Genomic DNA, 17,612 nt, shown 5'->3' on the forward strand with positions numbered 1-17,612 from the left:
TAAGTTGTCTCTGTGGTGAGCCTGCAACAAATTCTGGGGGCGCACCCATGGTATCCACTAAAGTTAAGTCTCACTGTAGACGCCAGCACAGGTAGCACTTAGGTTAGACCAAGGTGCGCGCAGAACCCGCTAAGTTAGGCTCCGGGTCGCATTCATATCTTAGCTCCCACGGTACCGCAAGTAGCTGATCAATGTACGTATCGTATCGTTCAAGGCTATCTACTTTCTTCAGCGCTGCGAGGACGAACCCGCCCGCCGAGCCTCTCCGTCCTTGCTTGGACACAGACTGCTCCTTTCGACTGCAAATCCATCACACAAGCAGCCAATTGTCACCGTATACACACATACACCCACATATTTTGCGTACAACGACCCATCATGTCAGCCAACAAAGGCTCCGCCTACGGCGAGGGGCGCGCCTCCGACACCTCCTTCCGCAAGGACTGGGACCTCGACGAGTACGCCGCCAAAGCCAAGGTGAAGGAGGACGCCGAGAAGGAGGAGCGCAAGGCCCGCTGGGAGGCCAAGCAGGAGGGCAAGAAGTACTACAAGCCACTGACCGGCGACGAGACGTACACCTCGGCCCGGAACCGCCACACCGACTTCACCTCCCAGGTCGGCAAGACATCGCTCGTAGCTGGCGGCGCCGGCGTCGGCAAGAGGGGCAAGGGCGCCGGCTTCTACTGCGACGCCTGCGACTTGACCTTCAAGGACAACGTGCAGTGGGTCGAGCACATCAACTCCAAGCAGCACTTGGCTGCCATCGGCCAGACCGACCAGGTCAAGAAGGCGAGTGCCCAGGAGGTCCACGACCGCATCGAGAGGCTGTGGAACTTGAAGCAGGAGCAGAAGCTGGCAGCCACCACGAGTCTGCATGACCGCCTAGCCATACAAGCCGTCGAAGATGAGAAGGAAAGGGAGGAGAAGAGGCTGAAGCGACAAGAAGCCGCAGACAAGCGAAGGCGCGAGCTGGAGGCCGCCAAGGAGGTCAAGCGGGAGTATGGTGAGGATGTCAGAGTCGAGGGCGAGCACGACGAGGACGACATGATGGCAATGATGGGGTTCTCAGGCGGTTTCGGCTCATCCAAGAAGTGAAAAGGGGAGCTCGTCCCAAGGAACAAGCCTGCGCAAATCTAACCCCAAGTCCTCTCCACAGGCAATGCTTCTTTGATCCAGCAACTGGACGGCGATGGATGCTACCTGCCATAGTGGAGAGCTGGTATGTATTCTTACAATCGTACGTCGCTCAAGATCACGAACCACTTTGCTAATCGAATCTCTCATTAGGCGGTGAGCCTCTGATCACTGACAGGATTGGAAGTACCGCCGCGCAGGGCTTTATGATGTGTAACACTGATAATCACCATGACGTGACGACTCGACATCGCAGTTTCGGGTACTCTCTGCCTAATCCCAGACGCTGCTCGTCAACTAGCCGGAGCACCGCAAGACTATCTCGAAATGAAATTCAAGCAACGGAGTTGGAATCGGAGACACGTGCATGTAAGGAGCAACACGTGGCGTCTGCATGTTCCCCAGATGGCTCGTAACGCAAAATCATTGCGAGATCTGTGGCTATCCACCGCCACTGGCTGATGCGTTAAATTGTCTGTTTCTATTTGGTCTTTTTTTTCTCTCTCCAAGGCGCTGAGACAAATCTAAGTAGGCAGCTGTTCGTTGGGTACTTTGACAAGCTCAAGACTAATGGGCATTGTTCCTTATCTCTTGCCTGAAATTGGCTATCATCAAGACTTACCCTTGTCCATCCTGGCTCAGCGTTTTCGCGAACATGAGCCAACGCATTCCAATGGGGTATCCTTATTAGACACAATATCTGTTTTTACCATACTGTCTTCATGGTAGCGACTTCGATACAGCTATAAATCACTAGCCATTCAACACAACCCTGTGTCCTATTACACAAACACCGCTGTGAGGGGGTATGTCTTTCAAACGCCGCTTGCCAGATGCTCGTCCAGACCAAAACGCCAATAAACATGCCATCGCTTGCAAATCAGATATCGTCGTGCAAATTAGAAGTCGTCGTACAAATCATCCATCATCTCAGCACGGATTGGGCCGGCGTGTATGTCACCACAGTTCTCGCACACCATAACATCTCCAAAGTCGGAGAAATCGTCCATCTCAAACTCGTGATACTCGTCCTCCATCAGAATTTCGTCCTCGACGTCGTCCCAAGGAAAGCCACTCACTCTGTCGAACATGACCCACTTGGTCTGTTCGGGGTGATCGATATGCTTGGGTACCTTCTTCCACATCGTTCGGCAAGATTGATATTCGGAGACTGGGGGCTCGCCGGGATCGGCAGGTGCCGGTGGGAAGTCATCAAAGAATGTGGGATGATCATCGTGGTGGTGGTGTTTGACGCCGATGGCCGGTCGCATAGCCCGAACAACACGAAGGTGCATATGGTTTCCAGGCAAAGTCTTCAAAGAGCCCCGTGCCTGTGCCAAGAAAGCGGCATCATGGTCGATAAATAGGCCGTCGTCTTTCAATAGTCCTTGCAGATCGTTGACTGCACGAATGCCCACATCATCGCGGGGTAATCCAGTCACGATGACCTGATCCAAGCAGCAGCCAAGATGGTGGGCAGCAACGTCGTGGAGCTGTGCCGTGGGAAATTGCCACATATCTTCCGCGAAGTTGACAAGGTCCAATCGCAGCTTCCTCAAGTTCGGCAGCAACCGCTTGCGGGGCAGTGCGTTGTCGTGTTTTGGGTCATGAGGAGGAAGGAGCGCCTCTAGGAAGTCGACCAACTGCAGCCAAGCATATGATCTGAAGCCGCGGCGAGCGAGTGTTGGCTCCTTTGCTCGTTTGTTAACACGGAGTCTGATCGACCTCTTGCTGGTAGTGGAATGATAATCGCGCGATAACTTATGAACACGGTTTTCATCATCATAGAAGCGCGCAATGATTCGAAAATTGGCCTCGTGGATCTGTTCTCGCAGGGCGAGATCGATTTCAGCGAAAGTTTTTACAGCCTGAACAGTCGTAAAGGTGAATCGATTGTTGGCCCATAGAAATTTCTTGCCTTCGGTGTTACAGGCCTTGGAGGCGGCTAGGAAGTGGATAGCGATCTGGTTCTTCCTTCTGAGTTCGATTTCCGTTCCATGCTCCCTCCTGGTCTTGCATAGAGGGTCAATGATAGGAAAGGAGCTTGTCATGGCAAAAGACAGCACCTTCAAGACAATTTCCGTGGGCAGGTGGGGTAATGTGGTGGAAATTGATGAGCGAGTGTTGCGTGAAGAAGCGCGTTGCTGCAACGTGGCGTAGGGACTGGGCCATGAGCAGCCATTCTCGCGCAACATGCGCTTCAAAAGAAGGTTCTCATCCTCCAGTTGCTGGTTTCTGACACGAAGTGGATGGTTATAATATGCCTCGGCCTGTTCGGCCTGGTCTCTACATTCCCAAGCATTCTACAGAAGATCAGTCCGTGTCTGCGATCAAGATTGTGTTGAACCCGCTAGGCTTACCATGATGTGTTGCTCGTAGAAGCTGCGCACATTCTGGATTGACAAGGGTCAATTTCGATTCGCAAGGCTGGGCTTGAAATGTGGTTGTTTTGCTGGTGAGGCGAAGTAAATAAGAATAAATGCTTTGAATTCAATCACACCGCGTTTGACGGGATGGGAAAAAGCAGAAATGCCTGAATCGAAATTTTGGGTTCAGGCAGCCGTTCATCAAAATGCGGAAGTAAACTGGTTCAGCAGGAAGTCACGATTGCGATTGCGATATTGCGATTGCGTTTGCGATTGCGCGGAAACGGTCAGTTCAGTTCAATTGATGCCAGTCGAAGCGCTCCTGCCCGACAATGCCCCGACAGCAGGGTTTGAAATTCTGAAGTTGGCTTGTGCCTTTGCTAAGTAATGATTTGGAAAGAACGTCAGAGCTTGCCGAGCATCTTTTCTGATGAGCCACCTGACAGTCAAGCTCTTTGTATGCGCTGGCCTCGGTTCGTGCAGGGCTCTTTGAGAGAGAGGGATGGAATGTCAATATCAACTGCCATCAATTATGAACAATGTATCTGTCAGGAGAAGAAACGTCACTTCTGGCGTTTCGGTTATGTAGGGTTGTTCTATGTTCCAGGCCGACCTACTGTAAGGTTAGTCTAATCTAATCACTACAACTGTGTCAGCTCTTGCCACCCCGGCCTAATGACCCAACGGGCATCACCGGCTGCCAACCCCACACTCTACGCTTCCATGTCCGATGGGTTCCCTTCACTTCGTTCCAAATCAAATCAACTCAACTAGTTAGACCAGACACTTTATAAAATATCTTTAAAGGTGCTGTTTTACGGCATACCAGGAATATTAAAATTCTTCCGTAGTATAATGATAGTACTAAAGCTCAGCTAATCGTATTACTCGTATACGTACTGCTTGCCATCGAGCTCTACATATATACTATATAGTGAGCTGAAACCATCATCACAATTTCGAATTAAATGGCATCACATGAGAAGCACTCGATCTGTTATTGTGCTCGGTGGGAAGATAAGCCTCGATTGATCTTATTGATCGGCATGCAAAAACACTGTCTAGGCAGAACGCCACCAATCCAGGACGCCTATATACAATGATGCGTTACTTAGTTAGCAGCTGTCTTTTTTTTTTTTACTCCTCCTGGCAGCATGAATATCTTGACATCCTCCCGGGCTGTCTGCCGAGTGTTATCCTAAATCGCAGTTGATGCAACTGATCGAAGTCTATGAAGCCATGCGCAGACCTGAAGATCGTAGCGCTGCTTATAGTGGGGTGGGGCATTAGTAGAACGTGGTTTGACGCTTCGCATTGTCATTGGAAGCTTGAGTACCATTCAAAATGTATTATCGCCATGAACCAATCGGTTAGCTAAAGCCTGGTCGTCTACCAATGCCAACACCAGTTGCGACATTGATTTCTCAAGTAGGATTGTTTGGTCACACACATACATACAATTACATACAGTATCGATGATTAGATCTCTGACCTAGTCCCCTGCGTCAGTTCTTTTCAAAGCATTAGCCAAGCGCCTTCTTTTTGTGGAATTGTCACTGACCCGCGCTTCTTGACGTCATGATGTCACCGCTGCTAGAGCGCTTTTTCATGTCTATGATGAAATCTACTGTACCTCGCAGCCATACGGGAAGCATAATCGAGGGGTAAACATCCGTCTGAGGGGCTCTTGACTCCATTTGTCCACTGATGTGATGCATTGCTTGCGTGACAAGCTGGACGTGTGTAGGACCAACGATTGTCACTGCACATAAAATGCTGCGACTCCCACGTTCAAGACTGCTTCTGAAGCTTAAGTATACTATACCCAACAACAAACTCATTGCACGACCAATCGCGAGTATACTTCTTTGCAATTCAAGAGACATAATCTCCAACCCCAAAACAAAGTACTTTCCGACTACCAGAAACATGTCGTCCTTCTCCAACGCAGACACTGGCTCCAAGCCCGCCGACCCCTATAAGAGCGCCAACAAGGATGAGCCTGGTGTTGAGCAGAAGTTCAGCGCTTTGCAGAAGTTCATCGACGCTCGCAAGTTTGGCATGATGACCACTCGTGATGCCAACAGTGGCAAATTAGTTTCGAGATGTATGGCAGTCGCCGCAAAGGTACTTGAACCCCTTTGTCCACTACGCCCAGAGTGGTAACTGATACATGTCCACAGGAGGCCAACGGCACCGAACTTCTTTTCTTCACCAACACAGAGGCCAACAAGACCGACGAGATCAAGGAAGATCCCCAAACCAACCTCAGCTTCATCGACGGTTCCGGCCAGTGGGCTTCCATATCCGGTGCCTCATCCATCGAGACCGACCGTAGCGTGGTCAAGAGGCACTACAGCCCTGAGCTGAAGGCTTGGGTTGGTGACTTGGGCGATGGCAAGCACGACGGGTCTGAGAATGACCCCAGAATTGGTGTAATCAGGGTGAAGATTGATACCGCCACCTATGCTATCACAGATAAGACATTCATCGGATATGCCGTGGAGGTCGCCAAGGGAGCTGTCACTGGTGAAGCAGCCTCTGTCAACAAGTTACGTGAGATCAGCTCTACGGAGGTGCAGCAATGGCGCAGCAAGGCTTGAATTCATGATTCTACGAAGTCCACGAGATCACGAATTTAGCGATTGTACACTAGATCCGGCCACACCCGACACGAGTAATGAATTGACCTAATACTCACATGCCTTGTATGGTAGAAATTTCTCTCGTAATGTCCTATTCATACGTGATTTCTTCTCCAATGTCCGCGTCTAATGTATATTCTAAACTGTTCAAAGATTGGAGCTAAAATGAGTGTTCAAACTTACTGCCGTGGGCAATTATTATAAGCAATCACATAACAATCGATCCTCTTCTTGACTGAAGATGCTAGGAGAGACAATTGGTTAATTCTACACAAGTTCGGCAACCCGGCCTTCAAATGCACTTTATGCCAGTCAACGAGGTAGTTTTCCAGCTCTCGTCGTTGCTCCAAAGGAATAATATTAGCAGTGGTTGGAGGGCTAACCTATCAAAAATCAATCAGTAACGTCGTTATCTTCACTTCGCAATGTAAGGCTACATATGCCATCCAGGGATGCTCCACTAGGCTTGGCATATGATCCAGTCATAACGCCTCGAGCGCGCTTCAACTTCAGATAGTTTTCCCTAATGCTGTACATTGCTTCGTTATTTAATAATAATAATAATAATAAAAACCTCGTGGATTATGCTTATGTCAGGCAGAAGGATGGTTCCAGTTGCTAAATACAAGATGAGAAGCGAGTCAAGCAATCCAATACTAACTGCAAGGTGCCTGCATAGGCGGGACTCGCCTTTGAAAATGTGGAGTTAAGCTCAGGGCGACATTGTGGACTCGAAGTAGTTCGTCCTAGACTAGTGATAACATTTTGCCAAGAACCATTATGAAATATTTTTCTTACCGATCATAGATTCAGTTATCACGTTTATGTCATCATGCTTATGCACAACGTACTTTATCTCTAGTCAGAGGTTACCCTTGGTGACCATCAATGGTTCCTGTAGTACGCTTTTGAGGCTACCTACGATCTCAATCACACCAAGTCTAGTCTAGAGCAATCCAGTATGAATGTAACTCGAACTTCGGCGCTCGCAAATATGCGACGAGTCCATCCCTCGTTAGACGAACGCCTGATCTGACTGAACTCAATCCTAAGCCCATTGCTCGCGATCTCGTATCGTACTTGCGGTTCCCTTAGAAATGCAGTCCAGGAGTTGAAAAGTCTATCTGACATGCGAGTGCACTTCTCCATACATAGGTAGATGCAGAATGCTGAAGATCAATTCACCGAGCGAAATGTGTTTATGTCCATCACAATTGTGCCACTGCAGGTTGTCCCAAGGGTTCATGATAAGCTTGTGGCAAAATAAGAACATTCCTGCTGAACTGATGATGTCCCCTCGACAACCATCTCTTCCTCTTTTTCTTCAAGTGGGTGAGACCCATATAAATGCGGAGAGCCCGTTTGCTGTGGCCACTTCGAACGCGACTGCTGCATTTTAGAATCGCTCTAGTCCGATAGACGGTATACTCCAGCCAATTGGGATGCCAAGACAAATCAAGCTCTGAGGCATTGGTCCTGCCGAGTCCGGCTTAAAGTCTTCCCCAGTGGGGTGATTCTCGGTCATTATCTCCATTTAGTGATAACGGCCCACGGGCGGCGACAACCATGGGGTCGCGGCCATCAGACTTTTCTCCTCTTTAAATCCACTGCTCGCGCAGAGAATCACGCGCGACTTCTCCTCAATTGTCTCGGTTTGACTTTCCTCGTGTCAGCCGCAAGCGTGCCCCGTGATCGATATCGACGTTTGAGCATCGTTCAAAATGGCCGGCACGTACCCGGTGGATGAGGAGAAGCGCATCGCGCAGGATGCCTCGAATGTCGCAGTCGACAGCTCCAGCGACGAGATACCCAGATATCTCCAAAATGCGTCGCACAAGGGCTTCTTCGGCAAGCTGCGATACTATGAAGAGCTCCTGGACAAGAAGCTTGGTGTTGAGGCGCATGGTATCGCACGAAAGCTCCCCGAGGACCGTGATCCTAGCTATGCGAAATGGTCCAACCAGCTCGTCATGTTCGCGCTCTGGGCTAGTGGTACCATGAACCGTGAGTAAAGCTTTAGGACTCTCACGACGCCGCGTAGATGGGGCTAACCCGAAAGTTCAGTGAGTTGCTTCGCAACCGGTTTCCTTGGATGGGAGCTTGGCCTTGATCTTCGACAGAGCATTCTGATTGTGGTATTCTCGACCGTGATTGGCAGTTCCGTGACAGGCTGGTGTGCGACGATGGGCGCGCCCACCGGACTTCGTCAAATCTCTATTAGTCGTTACTCTCTGGGATGGTGGCCTGCCAAGGCTATGGCTCTTTTGAATGTGGTCGAGCAGATCGGCTGGAGTTCGGTGGGCTCAATCACAGGTGGTGTTGCCCTGAGCGCTGTCAGCGATGGAAGAATCGGCAGTGCTCTTGGTGTGGTCATTTGCGCTGTCATTGGTCTGGTGATCTCCTTCTTCGGGTTGAAGGTTGTGTTTCACTATGAGAAGTTTGCCTGGCTCGTGTTCTTGGTCATCTTCATGGTTATGTACGGAGAGACCGCATCCTTTGGTGACATTCACACAACGACGAAGCTGGAAGGTTCAACTTACAGCGGCATGCTATTGACACTTTTTGGAGTCGTCTACGGATCTTCGTCGTCATGGGCCAGCGTCGTCAGTGACTATTATGTCGAATATCCAGTGAACACCTCCAAGGTTAAGGTGTTCGTTTTGACCAGTCTTGGTATTTGCATCCCGACCTGTATCGGAATGGTTCTGGGCTGCGTTGTCTCCAGCGCCCTCAACTATAAGGAAGACTGGGCCGCCGAGTACGACGAGGGTGTCGGTTTCCTCATTCAAACAATGATACATCCTTACGGCTTTGCCAAATTTATCCTTTTCCTCTTGGTTTTGTCGGGCATCGGTACAAACTGCATTGCCATCTACTCGGCAGGTCTGAGCATTCAGCAGTTCGCCCGGCCCCTTGCTGTCGTACCTCGATTTATCTGGACTCTCCTCTGCTTCGTAGCGGTTATCCTTCTAGGACTAGCGGGCAGAGACCAGTTGTTGACCTACCTGGAGAATTTCTTGTCCCTTCTAGGGTATTTCACAACTTCGTTCTTTGTCATCATCTTCGTCGAGCACTACTATTTCCGAAAGGGAAGTTTTGCTAACTACAATTTGGAGGCTTGGAATACCCCCGGAGACATGCCTGTCGGATATGCTGGAGGTCTGGCGTTCGCCTTGGGTATTATTGGCGGTAAGTCTCTTATTCTACTTTAAACTTGTTTGCTCCTCCTTGTAGGCCAAGTATTGATTCTGTGCAATAGCTGTTCTCGGAATGTCAACAACATGGTACGTTGGCGTCGTTGCGTCAAAGATCGGAGACGCTGGCGGTGATGTTGGAAATCAGCTGTCATTCCTCTTTAGTCTTTTTGTCTATATCCCTGCCCGACATTTGGAGCTGAAGTTTGTGGGAAGATGATCTATCTACTCTGGAAATGGTGTATCAACGACATGTGTTAGAACCAATTAAATCAGAGTGGTCAATGAGCAAAGCATCGTTAGCAAGTCCTACTTTCTTTGAGCAATGCCAATGAGTATGTGGGAGGCAATCCTTCAGCTCGGAACAATACCCTCGGACATATTTAAATTTTTGCAGACTGTAGTCACAAATCTTGAAAGTTGGTTTGGAAAACGGAAATTCACAAGCCGAACCACCGAAAGCTCCCCGAGAAGTGAGAGTGCAGAACTCATGTGGGACAGACATGTCACATTTCTTGGCCAGTCTTGGTAAAGCTTGATTACACCCCTAGCCCATGACCTGGCTCAATTTGACTGTAGTATTGACCGCTCGACCCGCTCGACCCCATGCGTAATCCACCTGCATTACGCGGAGTATAATCATTAATAGATCTAAAGGTCCACTAAGTTATCTCGGGAATTTGCATCCGCAAGGCCAGACTTCTCGGAGTCTCGGCTCGAGCCGCTGGAGCCCGCTGGGATGAGATTGCTGACGAACTATTAAATCCTGGGGCATTATAACCAGCGATTTTTATTGTTCCCATCCAGCCGCAGCAAAGCCACATCAGTATTCAGTAGCAGCCGTGACTAGATAGAAACCCATAATTAAGCGTCACAGGTTTGTGTCTCCACCATAATTGATCATAATACTATCAACATGGTCCAACGAGGTCCTCGTTACTACATGATAAATAAGTGCAATCAACTAAATCCAATGTACTGACTGACACTTGATATCATGACTATGACCCTCCCCACAGAATCATCCTAGATGTTATCAGTAGGCAACCGCATAGTCCACGGAAGGAACGGCAACTGCATTTCAATATATACCTAGGTCGTGCAACAGTGATACCTCAACGGCGGACTAAGTGATATGTGGCTAGCGTATTCATCCAGGTACTATGTACTCGATTTGACTTTGACCGCCTGTACGAGGTCGCACATCGTCTGGGGTCGTGAGATTACATATGCTTCTAATTTGTAATGTGCAGTCTCCAGATGTGACGCAAGCGTGAAGACTCAAATGCTACCTTATGCAAGGCACAACGCAAATCCAAAGTCCAATGCGTTGAGTCGCGTTTTGCTATTACTTGTGTGTGTACACGACTCATAGCTCAACCAATCTGTGGAATGTAGCACAAAGTAAGCAGTGGTGAAGCAAAGCCCTTGCGAGAGTAGTGATGCCCTAAGATCAGCAGCTAAATCGCTTCCACTAGACATATATCCGTGCGATTGAGGATCGCTGTGTTTCCCAGCATTAGCGTCGTCGTCATGACTTGGGTTGCCAGTTGACCAACGCTGATCCTCGAATATGATTTTACTCTTAATCGTCGCTGGGTTTTCCCGCCGCGGCCGCGAGTGGGTTTCTGGCCTGTCATCGGCCAGGATTACCAAGGTTCTTACTCACATTCCCACCGTGACATGGTTGAATTGCTTGTCCTCAAGCTAAATGGAGTATCAAAGCACTGAGGCGGAGCTATGTCGGCATCGGTACATTGAGTCAACGCATCTGTTGTTATGAGGTCCTTGCTAGATAGCAGTGCAATCACTGCGGTGTAGGGACTTATAGATCCTCGCGACTTAAATCTGGGTTACGGTGGTAAGATTGCTCTTTGAACGTGGGTATCTGGTCTATAAAGCCAACTACATCCGCCGACGTTTTTTTAAAGATTCGCCCACACTGACAGTACTCTCACAGGCTCTCTGCAAGATCATTACCAGCCGTTGAAAACACCTGTCTTGTCGATACTCACCATAGCAAAGATGCAGATCAAAAAGTCGTCAATGGCTTTGAGCCTTCTGCCTCTGGTTCTGGCTCGCCCAGCTCCTCAGTAAGTTTCAATCTTCTGGTTGAGTCCTAGCGCGTTTATCGTCTCGTTTCTACGCTTCAAATCGGATGATGCTTATTGTCTTTCAGGATGGACTATGGCGAGAATTCAGGCAATGTCGGTGGTGTTTCTCCACAGATACCCACAGTTACGGTCGCCTCTGGTTCTCTATACGGCGATGAGAGCTTGCTTGGTGGTAATGCTCAAAGACCGCCGACTTCTGGTGGTGACTCTGCCGTTGTTGACGATGTTGAACTTGTCAATGGTCAAGAGGCTTCTGAGAAGCTGGGTCTCTACCTCGACTTCAACAGTGAAGAAATACCACAACCGATCCGTGGAAGCAAGGGAGCTACTGACCCTGGCCCTAGTGAGTTACTAAGCTTCTCGGCTCTGTGAGAACCATCTAATACAAATCATTCAGGAACCTATGAGTATGAGAAGCTGAACCCCGATATTTACGCTCCACCTTCCACAGACCAGGGTGACGTTCCTAACGCCATGTGGCCTATGGGTCTGTCCCACAATAAGCTTGGTATTGATCGAGCTGGTTGGGCTCGTCAACAGAACAAAGCCAATCTGCCAGTAGCGACAGACATGGCTGGTGTTGACATGCGACTTGCACCTCATGCCTACCGTGAGCTTCACTGGCACACTGCAGGTGAATGGGCATTAGTACTTAAAGGATCCGTCCGTGTCGCTGCTATTGACACTGACGGTAAGAGTTTCATCGATGATGTTACAGCTGGTGATGTGTGGTTCTTTCCTCCCGGTGTTCCGCACAGTATCCAGGCGCTGGATGAGGGCTGTGAGTTTATTCTTGTCTTCGATGATGGAGAATTCTCTGAGGACGAGACCTTCCTTGCTACCGAGGTCTTCATGCGCACCCCAACTTCCGTCATGTCCAAGAATCTCCAGGTTAATGTCGAAAAACTCGCAAATGTGCCGCAAAAGGAGTTGTTTATCTTCAATGGGACACCAGCGCCGGCTAATATCTCAGAACAAAACATCACTTCTTCATCTGGTTCTCTCTCGCCAGCCAATGGTTACACCTACCACTGGTCTCAGCAGGAGCCATACACAACAGAAGGAGGCTCTGTCAAGATTCTTGACCCGACCACTTTCCCGGTTGCTAGTATGTTCTCAGCTGCTCTTGTTGTCATTCAGCCAGGCGCCATGCGCGAGATACACTGGCACACTACCTCAGATGAGTAAGTAATTGAAAAATTGATTGGTAACTGGTTTCCTACTAATATACTTTCCAGATGGAACTACTTCCTGCAAGGCAGCGCTCGTATTACGGTCTTCGCGGCCCCAAGCTCCGCTCGGACGTTTGATTTTACAGGTACTGACATCTCTCTTCTAACCTCCGAAACAAAGTGCTGATCCCCTACACAGCGGGCGATGTCGGATATATTGAGGCTGCCAACTCGCACTACGTCGAGAACACAGGTACTGAAGACGTGATCTTCCTTGAGGTCCTGCAGGCGCCCAAGTTCACCGATGTTTCCGTTTCCCAGTGGCTCGCGCTATCGCCTCGCCAAGTTGTCAAAGACACCCTTAATCTGACGGATGAGGTCCTTGACGCGCTCCCTAAGGACAAGACTCTCATCAAGCCCGGTAACCTGAACATGACTGCCTTAGCTGGTGGCGAGAGCAATTTTTAGGTGCGTATGGGTTTAGTTCCACGCAAACGCTGTAGATCTAGCTTGGCATCATCAAGGATTTCACCCTTACGAATCTCACTTTTAATAACTTCTCGTATATACTTGATAAAGTCCATGTCCTCAACCAATCCTTCACCACGATTTTGTGGGCTGCCTCAATATCTCGTAGGGAACAATTGCGGTCAAGTCATAACTGATGTCTCAGCACAGTCTTTAATACGCTAACGTGAACGATATCAAATATGTGTTGATTAAACCTACTTATGAATTCGAAGTGAATGGCCCAGGAATTGTATCAAGCTGCGGTTCTTATGACAAGCATTAAACCCTTGGTCGCCAAGAAAAGCTTAAACACTCCGCCAATCTATGCCAATGCTGCGGTCGCGATCGCGTCCAAGTTATGCGGCCAAGTTAGTTTTCGACCTTCCACATTTGGAAAGTCTAACCCTGTTCGCTGTCTACAACACAGCATTTAGGTACCAAACCAGGGCGACTGCCGGTTTACTCCATTTGGCCAACTGTAAGAGGCTTTTATTTTAGGCAAATGACAGAACGTGCTACCATCCTAACTTTGCTCTGGACCTTGGCCAGCTGATTTGGGGTGATCATCTGAGCCAGGGAGTGTTTGCTATAGCTGTTTAGCTTCCGAGATGACTTCCAAATCAAGAAGTTCAGTAAAGAAGGAAGAGAAGTAATGACACCTTCCCCACTACAGCAAAAACAACCCTATCCTCTGGTCGTTAGCAAAGTGTTCCCAAAGTGCCGGGCTATATGATTGAATTATAAACAGACATAAACCCAGAACTGCCAAGTTAGCCAAGCGACCCAGGTACCCAGATCACTGCGATTCTACGTGAGGACTATTTAATCATTGGCAATTGGCAGTGCATACTTACAGACCCCTCCGACATCATGGTTCAATCGGCGAGCCTCATCGGCCTCTTCGGCGCAGCCACAGCCGTTTCGGCCGGCGTGATCAAGGTTCCTCTGAAACCTCGCGCTTCTTCGGGAGTCAACGTTCCTGTTACGGACTGGTTCAACCGTACAGACAATCAGTGGTATAGCACAATATCCGTTGGTACGCCTGCCCAGGAGCTCACTGTCCTCTGGGATACGGGTTCCGGTCAACTGCTCATCCCCCGAAGCACATGCACCACATGTGCTGACAAGACTCTGTTCGACGCGTCCAAGTCGAGCACTTTTTCTAACAAGCCCGGAACGCGACAGAACCCTCTGTTCTCGACTGGCGCTGACTCTATTCCGTTTAGTGTGCCCGAAGGCGCTTCCGGTGTCACCATCCACGATAAGGTAGCTCTTGGTAATTTCGTTGTCGACAGCCAGGAACTCGTGCTGTGTGACAAGTATGCTGCCGCGCTCGATGTCATGCCGATTGACGGTATCATGGGCCTGGGCCCACCTACCAGTGGTAGCGAGAAGTCCTGGTACTGGAATTTGTATGCTCAAGGCGTGCTGGACTCCCCTGTCTTCTCCTTCTATACGCCCGCCGGTGACCTCGAGGGCGGCGAGCTCACTCTGGGTGGTATCGACGAGACCAAGTTCGTGGGGACGTTGAACTACACTGCATTCTCTAGCGGCGGCTTCAATCTCGCTCAGTCTTCGATACTCATCAACGGCAAGGCATTCACTGGGACTTCTGCTCAAGGCACTGCGATTCTCGATACGGGTACTGCGTTCATGCAGACACCCAGCTATGCCGTTGCTAAGCAACTCTATGCACAAATATCTCCCAAGATCACTCAGATTGACAAGGCCGGTGCTTGGGGGGCTGTAAGTGATTTTCGATGAAGTATTGTATGGGAGGGAAGGCACTAATATCTATGTTCTCAGGCATGTGATGTACTTGATTCCGTAGCACCGGATTTGACTTTCGTGTTGGGACCTACCGGATCCGCTCTCAAATTGACCATACCAAAGAAATCCTTCAATCTTGGCGAGTACCCCGGTCAACCAGGCGTAAGTTTCCGTTAACTTGTATCTAGTGAATACACCACTAATTCAAAAGCAGATCTGCCAAGCATTGTTCAACAACCCTTTGAGCAATTTTGGGGCATGGCTCGTAGGCTCCCCATTGTTGAAGCAGTATTATACAGCGTGGGACGGTGTCAATAAGAAGATTGGCTGGGGGCAACTCATTGGTGACGATTCAGCTCTGGTTGAGTTCGCTTAAGCTAGACTGGTACGAGAAACAGTGAGAGTCGCACATGAGCGAAACCCGACAGCACGCTATGCCGGGTGTTGCGGAATAGATATTGTGCTATTGAATCATCAAATAAAGACTACAAATATTGTACTAAATGGGGACTTATACAGGACCCCATTTTCCCCAGACATCGCCTATGCAAAAGCTCATTTCACTTGTTTCGAATAACGCGTCTTGTTAGTATTTCTTCTCAAGAATCGACCTCCATCTATACTCTTACTGTTCCGACTGTAGTACAGGATACTCCAAGACGCAAGCAAATTTCGAATGGTTGTCTTGCTGCTAATCCCAGTCTCTCTCATCGCCCCTTCCGGAGTCACGATGCTCGGACTGAGCGCAAGGCTTCTCGCGATGTTACCTCCCGCTGAGTCTGGCGCTTTGCTCCTTCAGCTCAAGCTCGCCTTGAGCACCAGGGTTCTATTTCAAAAAAAAAATTAAAAAATTAACCATCGTAGCTACAGGTAAAGCTCTTCGGAAACGCCTATCTGAAGCAACGCTCGCAAAACCCTCTCAGAATATCAGTCTTCTGCTGGCGCTCCTATAACCCCGGCGAGACAAGATCGGGGTCGGATCAACGTACGTTCTTGAGTCGAATGTAGCAACTCTGCCTTCGAGCAACTCTGCCAGCACAAGTTGTCAGGCAATTATTGGCATAGATAGCGTATGAAAACCAGGCACAGAGTTATCGGCGAAGTGCATAAAAGGCCACATAGTGAAGATGGTATGACTAAGAGCATGCCTTGTCTCAAAGAGTAACGTATAGTTCTTCGGAATGATATCCATCTTTCCTCCGACTTTACTTAAGAATATTTCTAAAAGTGGAGAAGAAGAAAAAAGAATTGTGTATATCTTGTTGGGATAAAATCACCTGCTCCTTCCGCTGGTTAGGCATTCTCTTCAGCATCACCTTGGAGTGCTTCCCGCTCTTGCTTTTTCTCGACAAGCTCGTCCCTTTTCTTCTCTTTTTCATTTTCATCCTTGGTCTCCTGGTAATAGCTCTCCAAGTCGTCGTCCAGCTTCTTCTGCTTAGCCCTGCGCTCCTCTTCCGTCATCTTCCCTTCAGGCTTTTTCGCCTCCCTTTTCTCCCCCTTTTTGATCTTCTCATCCTCCACCTCCTTCTTGCCAATTTTCAAATCTGCCGTCCTGTCCTTCGCTTGTTTGGTCCTTTCCAATTTCGGTGGCGCCGCTTTGCGGAACTTGAAAATGAACTCGATATCGCCAATCACACCATGGGACTTCAGAGCCTGTGCGGTATCCTTGAATGCCTTGGCTTGCGCAACCAGGTCATCGCCGGTCCTAGCTACACCACGTTTCATGGTAGATTCGTCTTTAGTCACGGTAGTTTTGGAATTGACTGATCTGTTGGCACCGCCTTCGGCGGTTTTCTTGGTAGGGTTCTTTGCATTAGGTTTGCTAGACCTTACGCGCTTTGGTGCTGGGAATGCTATATCCGAGTCGAGACTTGCGGCTGGTCTTTTCGGTGGCATGTTGATGATTTTCCCAGTGTTGAATATATAACCTGGTAGCGTTGATCACAGAATCATGGATAAAAATGATAAATGAGCTCAAAATGATGTTATCACTCCTAATTTGACATTACAAAGGCTCCTAGACTGTTATTAGAAGCTTGATACACACCATCTCTTCAACAAAGAATTTAATTCGTGAGGTAGGCCTCATGTCCTAGATATGGTAGACGCATTGCCGCATCCGGTAGCTCTTCGCTCTTTGTCAATGTGCTTATGAATTACTGAACCTTCAGATGAGATGAACAGCTTCACACCATATATTCAAGATAAGAGGGTTGTATAGAGATTATGATTGCGACGTGAGAATGTTTAGGCAACCATGTAATTTTCGTTGCGATGCAACTAGTGACAAACACCTGGAAAAAAATCATCTGGTTCTTTCCAAATGTCTCATCTAGATATTCCGATTGTCTAGCCCAGCCAAATTTTCTTGAATATTATTTGTGTAGCCCAAAGCGATCTAGTCACCTTTGTCACAAGTCCAGCTGATAGATCAAATACGCGAATGAGACATGACATGTCTGGACTTTCAACCACTATAGAGAGCAAATTTCGGATCATGCACGAAGCCAAGATGGTGGCACCAAATTCGATGATTTTAGTGAATAAGAGGTCCAGAACCCTAGGCTCAAGACTAATGGTCGAGGATAAGAACAGCAGCATTGGTGTGCGACTTTGAGAGGGCAATACAACAAGGCTGAGCAACGGCACAAATATAGAAAAGGTATGCAGTGGACGTTTAAGTACCCAAAGTTGGGCTGGAGCACCA

At 48.7% G+C, this 17,612-nt stretch overlaps 7 protein-coding genes across 7 annotated transcripts; 5 read left to right on the forward strand and 2 right to left on the reverse strand.

The window, feature by feature from the left end:
• Positions 1-378: 378 nt before the first annotated feature.
• Positions 379-1,095, forward strand: BKA67DRAFT_652561 (uncharacterized protein; the record flags this gene model as incomplete). Its single annotated transcript, XM_046106188.1, has 1 exon — positions 379-1,095. The coding sequence occupies one exon, from the start codon at positions 379-381 to the stop codon at positions 1,093-1,095; it is 717 nt and encodes a 238-aa protein (XP_045963457.1).
• Positions 1,096-2,033: 938 nt separating this feature from the next.
• Positions 2,034-3,497, reverse strand: BKA67DRAFT_529484 (uncharacterized protein; the record flags this gene model as incomplete). The annotated part of the gene is made up of 2 exons (XM_046099072.1): positions 2,034-3,437; positions 3,495-3,497. 2 exons carry the CDS (start codon positions 3,495-3,497, stop codon positions 2,034-2,036), a joined length of 1,407 nt encoding a protein of 468 aa, XP_045963458.1.
• Positions 3,498-4,892: 1,395 nt separating this feature from the next.
• BKA67DRAFT_544145 (pyridoxamine 5'-phosphate oxidase) lies at positions 4,893-6,270 on the forward strand. The gene is made up of 2 exons (XM_046101245.1): positions 4,893-5,627; positions 5,684-6,270. Exons 1-2 carry the CDS (start codon positions 5,274-5,276, stop codon positions 6,101-6,103), a joined length of 774 nt encoding a protein of 257 aa, XP_045963459.1. The 5' UTR covers positions 4,893-5,273; the 3' UTR covers positions 6,104-6,270.
• Positions 6,271-8,209: 1,939 nt separating this feature from the next.
• On the forward strand, positions 8,210-9,805 carry BKA67DRAFT_544150 (uncharacterized protein). The gene is made up of 3 exons (XM_046101246.1): positions 8,210-8,468; positions 8,685-9,334; positions 9,405-9,805. Exons 1-3 carry the CDS (start codon positions 8,329-8,331, stop codon positions 9,557-9,559), a joined length of 945 nt encoding a protein of 314 aa, XP_045963460.1. The 5' UTR covers positions 8,210-8,328; the 3' UTR covers positions 9,560-9,805.
• Positions 9,806-11,364: 1,559 nt separating this feature from the next.
• BKA67DRAFT_589420 (oxalate decarboxylase oxdD) lies at positions 11,365-13,093 on the forward strand (the record flags this gene model as incomplete). The annotated part of the gene is made up of 5 exons (XM_046104458.1): positions 11,365-11,432; positions 11,519-11,796; positions 11,851-12,637; positions 12,692-12,771; positions 12,825-13,093. The coding sequence occupies 5 exons, from the start codon at positions 11,365-11,367 to the stop codon at positions 13,091-13,093; spliced, it is 1,482 nt and encodes a 493-aa protein (XP_045963461.1).
• Positions 13,094-14,005: 912 nt separating this feature from the next.
• BKA67DRAFT_529488 (aspartic peptidase domain-containing protein) lies at positions 14,006-15,281 on the forward strand (the record flags this gene model as incomplete). The annotated part of the gene is made up of 3 exons (XM_046099073.1): positions 14,006-14,881; positions 14,942-15,067; positions 15,120-15,281. 3 exons carry the CDS (start codon positions 14,006-14,008, stop codon positions 15,279-15,281), a joined length of 1,164 nt encoding a protein of 387 aa, XP_045963462.1.
• A 917-nt stretch (positions 15,282-16,198) lies between these two features.
• On the reverse strand, positions 16,199-16,801 carry BKA67DRAFT_529489 (uncharacterized protein; the record flags this gene model as incomplete). Its single annotated transcript, XM_046099074.1, has 1 exon — positions 16,199-16,801. The coding sequence occupies one exon, from the start codon at positions 16,799-16,801 to the stop codon at positions 16,199-16,201; it is 603 nt and encodes a 200-aa protein (XP_045963463.1).
• Positions 16,802-17,612: the final 811 nt, after the last annotated feature.

Source organism: Truncatella angustata (assembly GCF_020726525.1).
Source record: "Truncatella angustata strain MPI-SDFR-AT-0073 chromosome Unknown BKA67scaffold_1, whole genome shotgun sequence".
In the NCBI taxonomy this organism is placed as follows: Eukaryota; Fungi; Ascomycota; class Sordariomycetes; order Amphisphaeriales; family Sporocadaceae; genus Truncatella; species Truncatella angustata.